Below are 17,742 nucleotides of genomic sequence, written 5' to 3'. Positions count from 1 at the left end.
AAAGGCCTATCCCTCTTACAAATTTGACTGCCAGCCAAACAAACCAACGGTTGCAGAAATGCACCAGATTTGGGTCCCATATCCAACAGCAGGGAAAAGAGAAGCGGTCCGTGCCACTGGGGGACCACCCCGCCCTGCCCATAGCAAAGCAGCACACGGGAGGCAGGAATCTACACCGCTCCACGGAAGCACACCATACGCAGAATGAGGGCAGCCTGCCACAGGAAGCTGCTCAGAAATCCTCATGCCATTTTCAGCTCTTCAGCTGCTCATTAACTGTGTCTTTTGATCCCTGAGCTTAAGCTTCATTCTCAAAGGCAGAAAATGCCTCGTGGCTAGAGACTCAAGAATTAGAACCAGACCCATGTCTAGTTTTTAGGTTTGGGCAAGTCTGAAGCAGATAGTTAAGTTACCCTTAAACATACCCACCAAAGTCAGCTTCAAACAAAACAAACAAAACAAAACAACAGTGGAAATACTGAGAACCATTTGTATTTTTTTTTTTTTTAAAGATTTTATTTATTTGAGAGAGAGTGAGCAAGCATGAGCAGGGGGAGCAGCAGAGAGAGAGAGAAAGGGAGAAGCAGACTCTCCGCTGAGCAGGGAGCCCCACGCGGGGCTCGATCCCAGACCCCTGGGATCATGACCTGAGCTGAAGGCAGATGCCCAACCCCCAACCGACTGAGCCACCCAGGTGCCTCTCATTTGTATTCTTTCCAAAAATGGAATCTAGGCAAAGACAAACTGAATGAAAAAACAATGTCCTATCAAGTAATACCTACCTTTGATAAATGAGCTAAACATCAGTATATTTTTCCTTTTTCCTTTCAATTTAATGGGCCCAACACTTTGACAGAATAAAGTGTTCCACACACATGAACTCAAAACCACCCAGCACTGAAATGAGCTGTAACTCAGAGAGCTGAGGGGTCGCGTCTGCAGCTGAGGAGAACAGCCAGGGCCCCCCACCCAGGAGCAGCAGGGTGCATCAAGGCTGCTCTGGCAGAATCCCCCCTCAGGGAGTCTTGAAGTTCCAGGGCTTTACTCACCCCCAATATTTGCTATGGACTCTGGCCCAATAAGTTGATTTTCAAACAACCTTTCCGCCTGTTGTAACTTCGTATTTGGTTGCAGAACGCCAAGCAAGAGAGGGGGTTCTTTGAAGCTGTAAAATAATGCAATTACAGGGATTGGTCTATAAGAAATACATGAAGAAAGTGTTTACTGAGGACCTTCATGCATAACTCCCCATTCTTTGATAAAGAGGGCATGTTGCAACAACATCCTTAGTTGCCAGAAACACAAAGGTTAAAGAAAACACCATTCTAGGATATTAGAAAAGGTCATAGTATAAAAAACAATTAAATATGATTATGGCTAATGCAAGAACTTTGGTAATCACCTGAGAGCATCTGGGGCCTCCATTTACCTGAGCTCCAGTCACAGTCCAATGCCCTCGGGACAGGTTAGACCTCCTCCCACCCTCTGATTCACATGCCCCAGCATTTATTTTCCCAGTGCCTGCCCAGTCGTTAAAATCCAATTGAGACAGAGGGGAGTGGTGCTGACGTTTCACAGCTGATAACCTTGCTTCCTACTTCACAGAGAAGACAGAAGGAACGAGTGGAGTTTGTCCTAGGGCTGGCGCCACCAGCCCATCATCGAGCACAGGTGCGCCCTGCCTCCCACCTGTCCCTCTCAGGGCCCAGCCTGGTTTCTCTCTGAAGCCAGCTTCCACTAGGCCGGGGACCCTTCCCCCGACAAGAGACTCAGCCCCTGGGATCTTCCCTCTCTGCTGGTCCTTCACAGCCTTCAAATCCTGCTGGTGGCACCCTCAGAAGACAAACATGGTTGAAGCCCTTCTCCCCATGTCCTCAGCTACCACCCTGGTCCAGGCCACCATCTTCTGGCCCCCACTTCCTCCCTTGTTCCCTACAGTGTATATCCTCAACCCAGCACCATGCACCTTGTGAAATACAGTCAGATCACAGTGTTCGGCTCTCACAGCCCTGCAACTGCCCCATCTCAGCAGAGCCTATGGCCTTGCAGGGGCGCCCTTCCCCCGGCAGTCTGGCCAGTCACCTCTCTCAGGTCCTCTCCCCCTTGTTCACTCTGCCCTCCCCAGGACCCTTCCTGCTGGCTCCTGACCTAACAGGCACCTCCCACCTGAAATCCTCGGCCCCCGCTCCTCTGTGCTTTGCCCTCTCCCTGAAGAGGACACCTGTTCTGACCACCCAGTACAATACTCCAGACCTCCCCTCAAAAGCCCAGTCCCTTACCCCACTCTATTTTTTCTATAGCACTTAGCAGCTTCTCACTTCTCTGTTACATATATTGTCTGTCTATCCCCACTAGAACACATGGCCCATGAGATCAGGGAGTTGTCTGTGTTTTTCACTGCTGTATCTCAAGCACCTGACATACAGGAGGCTCCCGGTGAACACGGTGGGAGGGAGGAAGAAGCAAAGGAGGGAGCGGAGCAGGAGACTATCTCCCAATTCCCTCCCTACCTTGCCCTGAAGCAAGGCAGTTTCCTAGCCAGCCCACCGGAGTGGGAGAACCAAGAGGGAAGGGGTGGTTGAGGCTGTGGAATGATGAAGAATCTTCCCGGTCTTACCCAACCCCTCTCTTCCCAGCAGAGCACTTCACTTCCTACTGCCTCCTCTGAGTCAGGCATGTACTCAGGACACAGCACAATTTCCTCTGAATTAAACTCCCCCAACCCACCCTTTCACTCTACCCTGCCTCCCAATTATGGCTTTCACCTGCTTTAAAAAAAAAACACTCATGATTTAACTAGAAGTTAATAAAGTTATTAACAAAGTTATTAAGTTAATAAAGTTATTAGATAGGTAACCTACCTAATAAAACTAGGAGTTTTATTTCCAAAGGAAGAGAGCAGGGCTGCAACCTGCATACTTTGGTGAGAAAAGCCTGGGTTATGGAGATGGACACAGCTGGGTTCGAATTCTGACCTTGGAAAGGTCAGCCCTTCCAAGATGCATATGAAGACTGAACAACACAAACATGTACAGCCCAGGGATAGAGGACAGCACACCTGATACTCAGCCACCCCCTTCTGTCCAGTCCTTGACCTTGCCTAATTCCCTATACAAGGGAAGTCCTCAAGAAATACTTGTAGCATCAACCTAATCAGTACTTCATGCACCATCCCTGCCAACAAACAGCCTGACTATCATCTCAATAGGGAGGCAAGAAGAAAACTTATATGAGAAAATGCAAAGAACAGGCAAGAAAAGGCCCTGACTTCTGCAGCCTGAGCAGCAGGAGCATCAAGGAAGAACGGCCTCAGGAAGGCCAGCCAGGCCACGTGGACCCTTGTTAAAGCCCGTGAACTCATAAACTCTTATCAACTCCCTGTTAACTCCCAAGTCCTGCTAACTCATATTAAGTCCCATTAACTCCATGTATCAAATGTATCCTGAAAGAACTGACCAACATCCTCCAGAAATCAGGATGTCATGTATGTCCTACCTACCACAGTCCACCAGTCTTCCAAACAAGGAAGAAGGCTGCCTTGCATGGCAGGTTTTTGACAAAGCCCTGCAACCTTCCCAGTGACTGCTCCCTAGAACTGAAATCAACTGCATAATAATCCATTCTGGAGGGGTCTGCACCCATCTTTATTTTTCTCTGTGACATCCTGGCCATTGCTAAGTGTGGTCTCAGCCCTCCCGGGAAGTCATGTACACCAGAGGCAGACTCTCTGAGGCACTTCCGTCAGCCGTCCTCCCACCCGGCCAGTTGGCCTGATCCTGTTCCCCACCGCACCAGCTGGTGGAGAGAACAGAGGTGCAGCAGAAGCTGGGAGCTCTGCTTTCCTGTCATTGTCAATACCCAACCACTTACTTGCTCCAAACAGTGCATTTCCCTTCCTTGCTCTTTTTGCTCTGAACAGAGTTTGAAAGAAGCCCTTTTTGCTGTTGTCATTAGCCAACTAGATTATCCAGAAAGCCCCAGGTCAGTTTCTATTTGGGGTGGGTTGAGCCACATCCTTCTACATGTTGACAGGGGTTAGCAAGAGAGAACCCGTATCCCCCACAATGTGTCCTGGGAGCCTCCCCCAAGACAGGACACCCACTATGCCCTTGGGCCTAGCTCGGGCCAGAAAGACACACGAAAGGGTCCACCGACACATCAGGAATTAGAAGCCAACACTGTCATGGGTCTAGAATGCCCAGGCCTTCACCCAATCTCAATGTTATGCAAGCTAATTATGTTTTAACAGCACCTTGTACCTTTACTAATTCTAAATCCAACAACAAAAAGTTGTTCTTGTATACAAATGTCAATCTAAGGTCAGAACTGTGTCCTCTTGTATCTTTGTATTCAGCTGGGTACCTACCTTAAGCATTCTAGATGCTGAATACATTCTCAGTGAATTGAGTCCAATATAAACTTGAGCCTAAAGTTTTTAAACTTACTTAAAATAAACTTCCAAAAGCTTCACCTCTCTAGAAAGTTTCAAGAGGAAAGGGGAATTTACTTATCAAACCGGATTGCACAACCCTTTTGGCATAAGCTCAACATCGATGTCATAAATCATCACACCATTAAGAGCCTGGCTCTGCATTACTATAATTACAAACGTGAATATATTTCACAGAGTCCCTAGGTATACACTATTTTTTTCAAGTTATAATGGACTGCATTCCTCATAGATGCCCACCAATGAGAGGTAACTTAGGAAAAGCAGAATACTAATTACAAGGCTTTTGAAAAATCAGTACTTATAAAATTTAAACAAGGTAACTTAAACTTAACCTTTGTGTATGCTCTTGCCACTTCAAATGAATTCAGGTTAATTAACACATAAGCTTCTCTTATTTGGGGTTTTTCTGGGTTTTATATGTGGTTTGTACAGTTTTGTTTTTGAAACCATATCATCAACAATACCATTCACATATGGTGTAACATCTGATTCCACACAAAATTCAGGCACTAAAGAAATCACAAATCTCTCTCCCTCTGTCCTTTCAGATCAAACTGGTTTGTTACCCTAGACGCTATCCCACCCCACCCTTGCCGAGCAAGCCCTCCCAAGAATGGCCATGACAGCTCACCTGAGAGGCTGTGGGTCGATGGGAGAATCCAGCAGCAGCATGGCCCCAAGCAGGGGAACAGTGAGGGAGACGGCCAGCATCACGAAGGTCACTCGGAACACGCGGCCACTAAAGGAGCTGCGAGAGATGAAATGTAGAAAGGCCATCAGCAGAGGCTCAGCGGGGACAAGCTCAGCTGGTCTCAAAGCCTGTCAAGCCAGAGCAGGCCTCTAGCCTGGTGTCACCGTGAGACCACTGACCTCTGTGGCTTGTGATGAAACTTTAGGATGGTTTGCTACAATTGCCAAACATGCCTCTGTTCTTTTTTTTAATCTTCCAGCTGCGTGGGAAACACTTATCAGTTATTTGCCAGACAGTTCGATAAGCTGTACCTTCAACCCTCTAGCGGAGTCTCAAAGAGGGCAAATCAAAGAATTGATAAACACAAAAATGGAAGAAAAGAGGTGCAATGAAGTAATGCAAACACACTTGTCTACAGAGAAAACGTGTTTTCCAAAAGCCACTATTTCCTGGTACTTGGATTCAAAGCAGCAACACTCAGTACTGTGGGTCCCTAAGATTCACAGCTTTGGTAGATAAAAGAGACAGAGACAAATTCATGAAGCAAAGAGAACAAAAAACAACCTCCTGAGCATCCAATTCTCCAATCATTTTGCCAATCACACCACACCTTCAAGAATTCAAAGCAAATCCCAGCTCTCTACCTGGTAGAGGTCTGACAGATACTGACAGTTACTTACAAAGAATCTATACAATCACAATTCCAAGTCACCACTACTAAAGCCTTGGGAAGATCTAAAAGCTGCCTTGGGAATCTTGTGTGATGTTTTTGGACAAATGACCAATGGTAACTAAAATATCTCTCAAACAATCCTCACATACACCATTACTCATCTGGTAAACAAGCACATTTAGCCTCTTGCTACTTCACAGGATCATTATTTGCTTTAAGTGCATTCAGATTTATTATACACTTACATCAAGATTAACTCTAAGCAAATAAAATCATGAGCTCCTAAGGTGGAGAATCTTTTTCTATCCAAAAAAAAAAGTTGACTTAAAGAAAAAATATCAAGACTCACACTTAACAAATACTTCATTGAAGGGCAGTGTTTTGTTTGACTTTTGACAGGCCAGTCTTCCGCTGTATAAACCTGATTCCAGGTACAGTACATAAATGTGGGGGCCTAAGGGCCAGTCCTAACTTTCCCAACAGCCAGCTATGCCACTTCAGGCAGGTTTCTTCACACGAAGCCCATGGGCTCCCCACTATGAAACAGGGCTTTGTAACCTCAAAGTCCTGCCCAATTTGAACATGCATGATTTTAATAAATGAATATGGCAGAAAATGAAGCATCTGTTTCTACTGGGTTGAAATAAAAGGTAAGGGGAAAGAAAAAGAGGAGGAGGGAGAAGATTCTCCCCTAGTGCCCCCACAAAGGAGCGCAGTCCTGCCGACACCTTGATTTCAGCACAGTGAGAACTGTCCGGGACTGCTGACAGTCAGAACTGCAAGTTCATCCAATGGTGTTGTTTAAGCCATGAAGTATGTGGTCACTTGCCATGGCAGCCATGGAAAACTAAGGCAGTTTTCTAATTAAACTATTTTTGTGGCCTGGAAGTGGGGTGCTGGTGCAACAAATACCTCAACACGTGGAAGTGGCTTTGGAATCAAGCAGCAGGCAGAGGAAGGAAAAACGCTGAGAAGCAGGACAGAAAATCTTGTCCAGATCTCCTTAAACAGACTTAGTAGGAAAACGGATGTTAAAGACTCTGCTAGCAAGGGCTCAGAAGGCAGTGAGGAGCATGGTAGAGAAAACGTACATCATCTCAGGGGATGCCGAAATCGTTGCGAACAGACAGACACTGAAGGTGCCGTGGTAAGGGCTCTGAAGGGTGTCAGGAACAGGTTATTGGAAACTGGAGGAGAGCAGATCCTTATTATACTGTGTCCTGCAGCAATGTGGAAAGCAGAACTTGTATATGATGAACCAGGATGCCGAGCTAAGGCCCTTTCCAAGCAGAGTGGAAGGTGCAGCCTGGTTTCTTCTTCTCCTTTCTCTTCCAGAGCAGGACAGCATAGGGAGCAGCAGTGAGCACTTCCTTTTGCCTTTGACACTTCCCCCTTTGGTAATGAGAACCCTATTCTGTGTCTGTCTACCTTCTAATAATCTTCCAAAAACGAATTTTGTTCCTAACTTCCTTCTCTTCACTCACACAGGGCTCAGAGCCCAAACTCTACCCAGGCAAAACGCCAGGTCACCAGTCTTTCCCTCTTCTGCTACCTGGGAAAGGAGGTGGTCCATCCCACAGACCCGGCTGTGAGAGGCCAAGGGTGCCCAGGCTCCTGGAAGGGGATCAGCAGCCAGGAAGGGAAAATTCAGGCCAACCTCTACCTCCCAGCCCTGTCTCCAAACTCCAGGGCCACAGAGTCTTCTAATGCGACTGACCGATGCCAGTCAAGGGTGCAAGAGCACAGTGCATGAAAATGCACGTATGACATAGATCAGCTATGAACCCGACATGACAGCAGGCTGATGCAACCTGCTGAGAGGTCTGCAGCAGGGGAAGGAGTAAGGGCCATAAAAAGAGGAATGATAAAGACAGTGACAATAAGAACATGCCATGCAACGTGCTTTATGTGGGTAGCTAGCTAGGTGGAACTAGGTCTCTCTCTAGTTTCCGAAGAGAAAAGTGGTCAGAGAAAGACAAGTGGGCCTGCTGCCCACTGCCAGAACTGGAAGAGCACAACGGAGGGCCAGGTCTGGCTCTAAGGCTGCAGTCACCATTACCACCACCACCTGCCAGGGACAAACGGATGGGGAGAGGGTGCCCAGACCTAGAGCCCTCAGAGCCGGGGTTGGAAAAACTCGGCACACCTTGATCATGACATTATTCTGGACATTTCGTATATGTGGGATCATACAATATGTGACCGCCATGAATGGCTCCTTTCACTCAACATATGTTTTGAGGATCATCCAGGCTGCAGTACGTATCAGTACGTCATTCCTTTTCACAGCTCAATACCATTCCATTGTGAGTATATACAGGCATACCTCATTTTACTGGGCTTCACAGACACTGCATATTTTTTCTTTTACAATTTGAAGGCTCAAGACTTCAGTGGAGGAGGTAATTGCTGATGTGGTGGAAACAGCAAGAGAACTAGAATCAGAAGTAGAGCCTGAAGATGTGGCTGAGTTGCTGCAACCTCGTGATAAAACTTTCACAGATGAAGAGTTACTTCTTATAGATGAGCCAAGAAAGTGATTTCTTGAGATGGGATCTACTCCTGGTGAAGAGGCTGTGAAGATTCTTGGAATGACAACAGAAGAATGAGAACAGCACATAAACTTAGTTGATAAAGCAGTGGCAGATTTTGAGGGGATTGATTACAATTTTGAAAGAAGTTCTATCAATGCTATCAGCAGCATCACCTGCTACAGAGAAACTGCTTGTGAAAGGAAGAACCAATCGATACGTCAAATTTGTCTTACTTTAAGAAACTGCCACAGCCACCCTAGCCTTCAGCAACCACCACCTGATCAGTCAGCAGCCACCAACATCGAGGCAAGACCAGCAGAAAGATGATTACTTGCTGAAAACTCAGATGATGGTTAGCATTTTTAGACAATAAAGTATTTTTAACTTAACGTAAAGGTATGTACATTGTTTTTCTAGACATAATGCTATTGTACACTTAATAGATTACAGTATAGTATAAACACAACTTTTCTATGCACTGGGAAACCAAAAACTTCATCTGACTCATATTATTGAGATAAAACTGGTCTGAAACTGAACACACAATTTCTCAGAGGTATGCCTGTATCACAACTGGTTTATCCACTCATCTACTGATAGACATTCGGGTGAGAAGGGGAAATAAGGAGTTAATGCAGTTTTGGAATATAGGTGAGGTTCAGAGGGGTGCAGTCCAGACCCGACAACCAAGAAAGAATTTTTGAGGCATCTTCGGTGCAAAATGGTGGTTTATTAAAGCACGGGGACAGGACCTGTGGGCAGAAAGAGCTGCTGCCCCGTGGTCTTGAGGAGTGGCTGATTATATACTCAGGAGTTGGGGAGGTGAGGACAAAGGGGGTGTCCAGAAGGACTGTCATATGCTAAAGACTCTCAGGGTACTGGAGGCCTGGTTATTGTCAAGCCAAGGTTGTTTTTTCCTCTAATGAGGCACTAACATGAAGACAGTTGGGAGTTTCCTGGAGGAATGTTACATTCCTCCTATCACACATCCTTGTCAATGGGCTTCAGGTTCAAAAGAAATTTAATTTTATTTACATTTCCTTCTGCCTCAGCCTCCCTTAATTTTATGGAGGGGAGGGTGATGTTAGGGCTTCAGGAAACTGAGTTATGGGTTTCTTGGAAGTTAGGCTATTGATAAGAAAGCTTCTTCCTTGAAAATCACTAGGACATCTGTAAACTGAGGGAGACTCCTGTCCTGCAGGACTGTGATCTCTATCAGTTCACCATTTGTTTTTCCTTTAGGGCAGCCAGGAGTGTCTGAGGAATGTCACATATATCCCAAAGCGGGGCGGGGGGGGTGTAGGGTACCAGGTTCTGCTTTGTCCTCAGCTTGCCTTCTGTTCCCTCATCAGAGTGATTACTTAATAGGTACAAGATGTTTTTATGGGGTGATGAAAAGGTTTTGAAACTAGAAAGTGTTGCCCAACACTAAATATCACTAAACTGTATATACTCTAAAGCAGTTGATTTTATGTTATGTGAATTTCACCTCAATTTTTAAAAATGTTTAACAGTGATGAAAATGTTCTAAACTTAGATTGTGGTGATTCTTCCAAATTTTGTGAATATACTGAAAACCACTGAATTGGACATTTTAAAATGGGTGAATTTTATGGTATGTGAATTTTACCTTGTTAAAAAAAAAGTCAATGACCCAACTGCCACTCTGAGGCTGGGACACTCAAGTGATTTCAAGTGGCCTAAAGTCTTTTAACACAATAGAAATAACAAAGTATCTATATGGTAAAGCAGGGCTGTTTACAAGTACAATTGACAGAAATGGCTGATTGCGTGGTTCTTTTAAAAGCAGAATCCCAAGAGAGACAAATGCAAAGGCGCATGGTGCAGCTGCATTGCACACATCATTCGGGTAAGGTCCAACAAGGAAGTCCATGTCCTTGAAAGGGGGCTGATGTAATCACCCTTCCCCCAGCCCAGCAGAGGTGCAGTCCCTTAGGGGAAACTGCATTGTAAAATCTTTCACCACTGAGCTGTTCTTAACAAAGGTGGTGACACTCTGGCCAAAGTTCTACTTTACCTTTTCCTTACCTAACACATCCTTCTCATTTGTCTAAGGCTCCTATACTGTAAACTCTCCTATACCACACTGTAGCTTACATTTTTTAAAATCTTAATTTAGTAATCCAACTCACAGATTGTGACACCCTGCTTGAATATCTGGCTACCCTTTCACACAATAGCAAAAGGCTCACTGATCCCCAGAAGAAAAAGTCCAGCCAGGACTGAAAGCGGGTGCTTCCAGCTAGAAAGGCAGCCAGAAATTGGGAGCCAATCCTTGCCAGAGTTCTAGTGAATGCCCTCTTACAATCCAGTCTAAAAAGCTGAAGAAAAATTCAGAGGCCATCCAGGCAGTGCTCCCAAAGGTGGCCAGTCCCTGGACTGCCTACACCAGATGACTGGGGCAACTTTAAACAAGGCCCAGGAATTCTGATTGTGCAGGCCAGTGTGGGCCTGGGGACCCTTTTTCTCGTGCTCCCCAGTTGCTCCCGATGTGCTAGATACCCCCAACCTCATCCAACTCCCCACCCGGTGGCAGATGTCCGTCATCCCCCTGGCTGATCATGAGACACAGCCTCTACTGGAAAGTTCTGTGGTCAAGTTTTACAAACAAGCACTTAAACTCCTTGAGCAGTGCTGTCCAACAGAACTCTCGGCAACGACAGAACGCAGCAACCACTAGCCGTGTGTGGCAGCTGAGCACCTGGAATGGGGCTAGCACGTTATCTAAATGAGCCAAAGACGGCCACTGTGTATTGGCCCTACGTTATTTATTTCTTCACTGCAGGCTAAGACCCATTAGCTCAAAAGGCCCACCGGCACCAAACTCAAACTTTTACATACCTGGTTATTTTAAAAATAGCCAAACAGGCAAATTTTTAGCCATTTAGAGTCTGCCTGCTTTGCATACTCTGTAAACCTCGCCACCAGCAGTTACCCATTGATAAGACAGGGCCTGGAACTTTTAAGGCCCTGAGCTGCTGCCGCTGCTGCCCCTGGAGCTCTCTGACCCAGAGACTCACCTAGATGGAGGAGGCCCCTCTCCTCCCGCCCTCACTCCCCTCCCCTTCTGGACTGTGCCCCGGCTCCTGCCATGAGAGACTGCTCCCACATGCCAACCTGTCCAAGTGTCGCCCAATAAAGCTCATGTGTGCCACTGCCACCTCATAGTCATTTTTTTCCTTGATCAGCCCCCAAATCCCTCAAACTCCCTACACAGTGCAAATGAGGAACTGAATTTTTAATATTAGTCCAATTAATTTAAATAGCTACATAGGGCAAATGGCTAGCACATCAGACAGCACAGCTTCGGCTCATTTAATATTCCTTCACACACAGCATTTAATAATCAACTACACACATGTGCCAGGTACTATCCAAGGCCCTGAGAGGACAGCAATAAATAGTTTCCTGCCCTCTGCATATTCTATTAAATAAGCAGATACCAGATAGTGACAAATACAATGAAGAAAAATACAGCAGGATCAGGATACAGGAGGAAGGGGAGGCTGGCCACACACACAGGGGTCAAAGCAGATGACCTCTGAACAGAGACTTCAGTGAAGGTGGGGAAAAAAATACCTGGGGCAGAGCAATGCAAGCAGAGGTAACACAGTAGGACTCAACAAGAACTCGGCATGAGTGAAGAATACATACTTTAAGGGGTTGTTTAACTTTAAGCCCCCATTCCCAAACCTTGGCCACAGAGACAGAATGGCCATGGCAGGCGGGCAGGCAGGCTGAGACATGGTGAGCGAGGGGAAGCTGCTGGAACAGGTCTGGCCCACAGCCAGGGGCAGATCCCACAGGCCCTGAAAGCCAGGGAAGTGCCGGCCAGTGTGCAGGGGGGGATGTATATGAAGGCTACAGTATAAAGCAGTTCCCTAATTCTTTTACTTGGGGGACGATGGCTGCTCAGGTCACCTCATGCAACACATTCTAAGAAAGACACTTTCCCTTTGCTTGCACTGACTGGGCCCAGATGTGTGCCCTCGGGAGGAGCAAACCTTTGACCTCCCAGATGCATGCAATCACACCATCCTTCATGGGCAAAGCATCCCCAGTCCTGCAGGAGTCCCTCAGACTGTGGGGCTTGCAGAACTTTCCTGGTTGTCTCAGAGTTTGTCAAAATTCCCCATAAGATGTGGTGCCCAGAGCTCAAAGCAAAGCTCTAGTCTAAACCATAACTGTCACTCCACAAAAATGGCTTTAATTGCCATAACTGAAAAACAAGGAGATATCCCATAAAAATCTGGGTTTCCAGCTTCTCTTGAAGAAGCAGAGATCTATGAAACCTGTGAAAAGGCTACAGGGCAGGTGCACAGGGCTTTCCACTCTTCAGACAGACACACACGCTCCTCTTCTCCTGGCCCCACATCTGCTCCAGATCTTACATCAGGATTTTATAAGAACTAAACCAAATGACGGATGCACGTGCAGTGCTAAGACCAGGGTCTGGAACAAGAAAAGTGCTCCATATATGACAGGTAGCAGGAGTGCTGCTCTCCTGGGGGCATCTGAGTCTGTGACTGTCTGGCAGTGGGACTTCTGCACCCAAGCTCTGGGCACATTTATTTTGGCCCAAGGTTCATTCCTGCAAACTCACAGTCACCTGTAATTCTGCCTTTCCTCCAGGTTTGCCCCTGCCTCTGTACACCTGCCTCACGTTAACCTAAACAGAGGACACCCCATTTATCCCTATCCATTTTCACTGACAAAGTGCTGCACATTCCCATCATATTCTCTTTCCCAATCTGTGCTGACACATCCAGGAAGGCCAGCAACTTCCCTTCCAGATGCAGTTTGGGAAATCAACTGGTTTGCTCCAATCCCTTGGAAGAGCCCAAAGTGATGCTCACCTCCTTGAGGACATCTGCACCCTGAAATTTCCTACATTTCTAAGGCCAAGAGAGCAATCAGGTTGATACAACAGGAGTTGGCAATAACTGTTGGCTCAGCCATGTTTTGCAAAATCCTCTGTAACTTCACCAGGCAAACTAAAAGGTGTTCTCCACCCCCTTCTGCATACAGGACATCAGGGCCTTGAGTCATAGACTAATGACTCCATGAGATCAAAAACAACCTGTGATTTTGTGGAAAACTTATTAGCCACAGATCCATGGACCAGAGCCCCAGGTGTCAAGGTGACCCCTGAAACCTGAGAAAGTCAAATAGCAGTAAGCCCAGTCTTTAAGTGACTGCACCCTGAATTTGTTGGTTTCTCACATTCTTTTAAACTGGGGCTCCCTGACTGTAGATGTCTTCATTCATTTTAGCATTGAAAATAAGTTAGAAACAAGTTAAAAGAGCCATTTGAAACACACACCCAAGGGGAGGGATGAGAAGAAAATGCTGATTCCTGACTCCTCATGACCACAATTTTATGATGGCCCCATCTGTCTCTCCACCTTGCCTTCCTTACTCTTCAGTCCTAAAAAGGGAAAAGGAAAATGAATGTAGTAGAGATTCTTATTTAGCTTAAAATCCTTTAGAAGTTTATTGAAAAAGCAGCAGCTAAATTTTCAATATATTCACTCTTCAATCCTTAACAGTTACACAGAGACATTAAACAGCTATTCTCTCTTCCCAGACTGAACTATGTTCCAAAAGAGAAGGAATAGTATCAGTGTTACAATCCTTCTAATAGCTTTTGTAAAGCATTTGGAGAAGTTGATGCCAAATAATAATAATTATAAGTTTGCACTAGTATGTTAAAAGTGCATAGCCCATCTATATTCCACACTGAATAAAAGGACTTAATGACCACATTCCCCATTATAGCTTAAATACAGAAATTCAAGAGCTTTGGCATAAAACCTTATTTCCAAAGCATAATTTTAAAAATATTTCTCAATCGCTGTCCAGCTGCCAATGCTATCCTTATTCATTCATTTCTGCTTCTCTTTTGTCTCCATTACTCTAACTTTATATAAACCACTTCACTCACACAGACCTCAGTGACCTCAGCAGTCAAACAGAGCTAACAACACATTTCATGTCAAGAGTCAGGGGACTAGCTAAGGTATCACTGGGTGTCCCTTCCACTAAAATCTACTGTCCTACTTCTGTTCTCTTGACTGAATAACATATCATTCAAGGTCTTCTTTTTCCTGCTTAGCTCATCTAAAGTTTATTCTATAGTTGTCAGATTTCTACTTCCTTCAGATTCCTTTACTTCACCCACTATATACAATGCTTTCTGCCTTACAGTGAACCCTCAACTTTTAAGGTAAATCAAGAAGACAGTGAGGTACTGGAAATGATCACAAAAGAAATGAAAAATAGAACTGCATCAGAAAAATAAGAAAAACAACTACAGAGTTACAATAATAAATGTAGAAAAAGTGAAAACTCACTTTGAAAAAAGAGACCATTACAGATATATAGAAATGGGATCAAATACATAAGAAGAGAAAGAGAGAAACACGGGAAAATAAGAACAATGTTCATGGACAGGGAAGTCAAGAAAATGTCTTAAATACACACAGGTTTGTAAAAGGCACAGTGGAAAAGAACAGCAGCAGATGATGATTCTGTAATATCCAATTCATCCTGCCATTAAGTCAGAGATCCCACAGAGAAACTGAAAAACAGTGTAATTAAATCTGCCCGTCCGCCTTGCACTCAGGAGTGTCAGAGAAGACCAGCTGAGAGTTGGGCCCAACCAACAAGCGCCCTCAGGTGCTATATGCCCTGGTTTTCAACACACTGCCCCTCAAGGCAAACTCAGAGCCACCTGCTCTTTCACTTCCCATGTAGAAGTGTGTGAGAAAGCCTTGTTTTCGTGGTTTCTGTAGTAAAGCACTGCCAGTCCTTGCATGTCCATTCTAAAGGGCTCCTCAGTGATCAGCAGACCATGACTTCACAATATCCACAATCACTTGTCCTGGTTTGCCCAGGCTTTGCACTGAAAGTCCTATGTCCTTGGAAACCTCTGAGTTTATTCAGCATATTACTGACCTTTCCACCAGCCCCAGGAGTCAAATATTACCAAAATCTCTTCTCTGCAAATTGCCTTTCTAAAACCAAAACACTCCTCTCTGCTACAGCCCTCCGTCAAGTGTGGTCCTCTGATTATCATCAGTGAATATCCAGTCTGTTCCCACAAAAACTAGCCCTCATTATGTACCACACCCCTAGGCACACCGATAAATACTTCCAATATTTCTATCAACTTATAAGTCAATCAGTTCCACAACTTTGAGGTTGGTCTGCACGGGGCCTCTTGGTTCTCCCTAAAAATTCACAGTTAGGTGACTCAGGAGACAAAATTAAAGAGAGAAGTTTAAGTATTATATTTTTTTAAATGTATGTTTAAGGATCCTGCTTCAGTTTTTAGCTAACAAAACAAAGTATACGTAAATTCTGTAAGGTTCAGAGAAGCGAAGGCCAAAAATCAGATTTTTTTATTAGGTAGGCATCAACTAGTTTCCTAGGCTTCTCCGTCCCAATCAGGAAAAATGTGCAAGCCTAAATTCTCACAAAAGTTGATTAACAATGTCACTTCTGTTCTCTACTTTTTCCTGAAAACCACAATGAAACTGACCACACAGCGAGAGGTGGGAAGGTGCAGAAGAGCAGGTGCAGAGAGGCCAGCTCTTCGCTGGAACACGAGGCGCGACCCGAGCATGCTTTCGGACTTCCTTTCAGGACAGTGAGAGCGGGGGACTGGGAAGACCTAGGACCGTGGCGAGGTGGCAAGGTGGTCCTCCCTCGGGGGATCGGGTAAGCCAGCAGGAAGGAAAGGGGGGAGGGGACGAGGGAGCTGGGAAAGGCGAGAAAGCAACAGCTCTCTAAGCTGGGGAAGGAGTGAGGGGCAGAAAGGGGCAGATGCGGAGCGAGGCGGTCTCGGGACGCCAAGAGCCAGGGAACAATGCTGAAATTGGGCGCAGGGTGCACCCAAGCCTCAAGGACCTGGCAGGTGCATCCGCTTGGTCGGAGCCTGTTTCCTCCCCTATAAAATGAGTTTTGCCTGGGGAATTAAATGGGATGGCGCCTGCAGCGCGCTTGGCAACGCATTTACCCAACTGCTGTTATTGCCGTCCCAATGGTTAGGGAGGGTCGACCCGGCCATTCGCGGCCCACCGCCAGGGCCCCGGCCTACCTGCCGTCCTTGGCCTCGGGGGCCTGGCCATCGTCCGTGACGACCTGCGGCCGCAGCGGCCGGCGCTGCCGCAGCCCGTCCGCCTCGCTCATGGTGCGAGCGCCACAGCCCCTAACCCCGTCACTAACCGGGAAGGAGCAGAGCAGGCTCTGCGCCCGCCCGCCCCGGCCCGCCCCGGCCCGCCCCGGCCCGCCCAGATCCGGGCCCCGCGCCGCCCTCGGCCCCACCCCGACCGCGCGCGGAAGTGACGTCGCTGGCCCGCCCCTACTGGCAACTGGCACGGCGGCCCCTAGAGCCTGTCTGGGCGGCACTTCTCGGCGAGTGCGAGTGGGCGGGCGCTCGGGGGGGCCCCGAGCCAGTGCGGACGCTTCCGGGGCCCCGGAAGGCGCGTGGTCTAACCCCGGGCTCGTCCAGCGCAGCGCCTGCGCTTCCTGCGTTACTTTGTTGCTGGCGGTGGGACCGCAGTAATGGTTAGGCGCATAATGGTGCAAACGGGCGGTGCTGGGCTGAGGTGTTGGCCGTTTGTGTGGGTAGAAGATGGCGCTGCTTGTTAAATGACAAAGACCCGGTTCGTATAGGCGGGGTAAAAAAAATAACGAGTTCGTACTGGAGGCCTACGAGGGCGTAATGCCCACCTGAAAATCGTGACCTTTTACAAAACAGATCCTGTTAAGGGGAAAATTTGGGACAAATATATGCTGCTCTTTGGATTAAGGCCATTGAGTATTAAATCTTTTTGCTACAACCGAATATTTGACAAGGTTTGTGAAAGGGTTACCCTTAGAAGTAGAAGGGGGGTATATAGAAATCATTAATTACAACAAATAAGGTCTAAGAAAGCACGAAGTAATCATTTAACAGTATTTTAGTCAGCTAGGTATATTTCTAAGTGCTGGGAGGTGATGGTGAGCAAACCACAGACAAGCTCGCTCACTTACTGAAATTAAACTAGTGAGAGATGACTTTAATCAGGTCATCATAAAGATAAATGTGAAATGTAAAAATTGCATTAAAGGGGAGTAACATGATCTTGTGAGAGCATTTGATGGATTAAGGTCCTGAGAAATGACTAGGATTTTGAGAAGAAACAGGATTTCCAGGCAGAGGAAACCAAATCCCATTACTGTGCATCATCTCTAGAAAAGGCATGTTCAAAATGAAGTATTAAGAATTAATTTCCTTATTGCACTTAAAGGCTTCCCTGATCAAACATGCCATTGCCTTTCTTAGTGTTAGGTGGCACTAGAATCCCATATGACTGTTTAATAA

At 46.3% G+C, this 17,742-nt stretch overlaps 1 protein-coding gene across 4 annotated transcripts in view; it reads right to left on the bottom strand.

Annotated features, from left to right (window-relative positions):
- APMAP (adipocyte plasma membrane associated protein) overlaps nucleotides 1-16,634 on the bottom strand; it is a 34,705-nt gene extending 18,071 nt beyond the window's left edge. Inside the window, exons 1-4 of one of the 4 annotated variants that reach the window (XM_036109996.2) lie at nucleotides 16,474-16,612; nucleotides 13,696-13,800; nucleotides 5,085-5,201; nucleotides 1,050-1,165 (exon numbers count right to left, since the gene is read on the bottom strand). In XM_036109996.2, coding sequence (XP_035965889.1) covers nucleotides 1,050-1,165; nucleotides 5,085-5,164 — 196 coding nt within the window. In that variant the 5' untranslated portion in view covers nucleotides 5,165-5,201; nucleotides 13,696-13,800; nucleotides 16,474-16,612. Of the gene's footprint in view, nucleotides 1-1,049; nucleotides 1,166-5,084; nucleotides 5,202-5,323; nucleotides 5,398-13,695; nucleotides 13,801-16,473 lie in introns of those variants that run through there. The other 3 variants (XM_036109999.2, XM_036109995.2, XM_078056850.1) reach the window with 3 other exon arrangements.
- Between the last annotated feature and the right edge of the window lie 1,108 nt (nucleotides 16,635-17,742).

The sequence above is a fragment of the Halichoerus grypus genome, chromosome 10, assembly GCF_964656455.1.
Source record: "Halichoerus grypus chromosome 10, mHalGry1.hap1.1, whole genome shotgun sequence".
NCBI classification, from domain to species: Eukaryota; Metazoa; Chordata; class Mammalia; order Carnivora; family Phocidae; genus Halichoerus; species Halichoerus grypus.
Note: the sequence above shows the minus strand (reverse complement) of the source record. Positions and strands in the feature narration are given on the sequence as shown.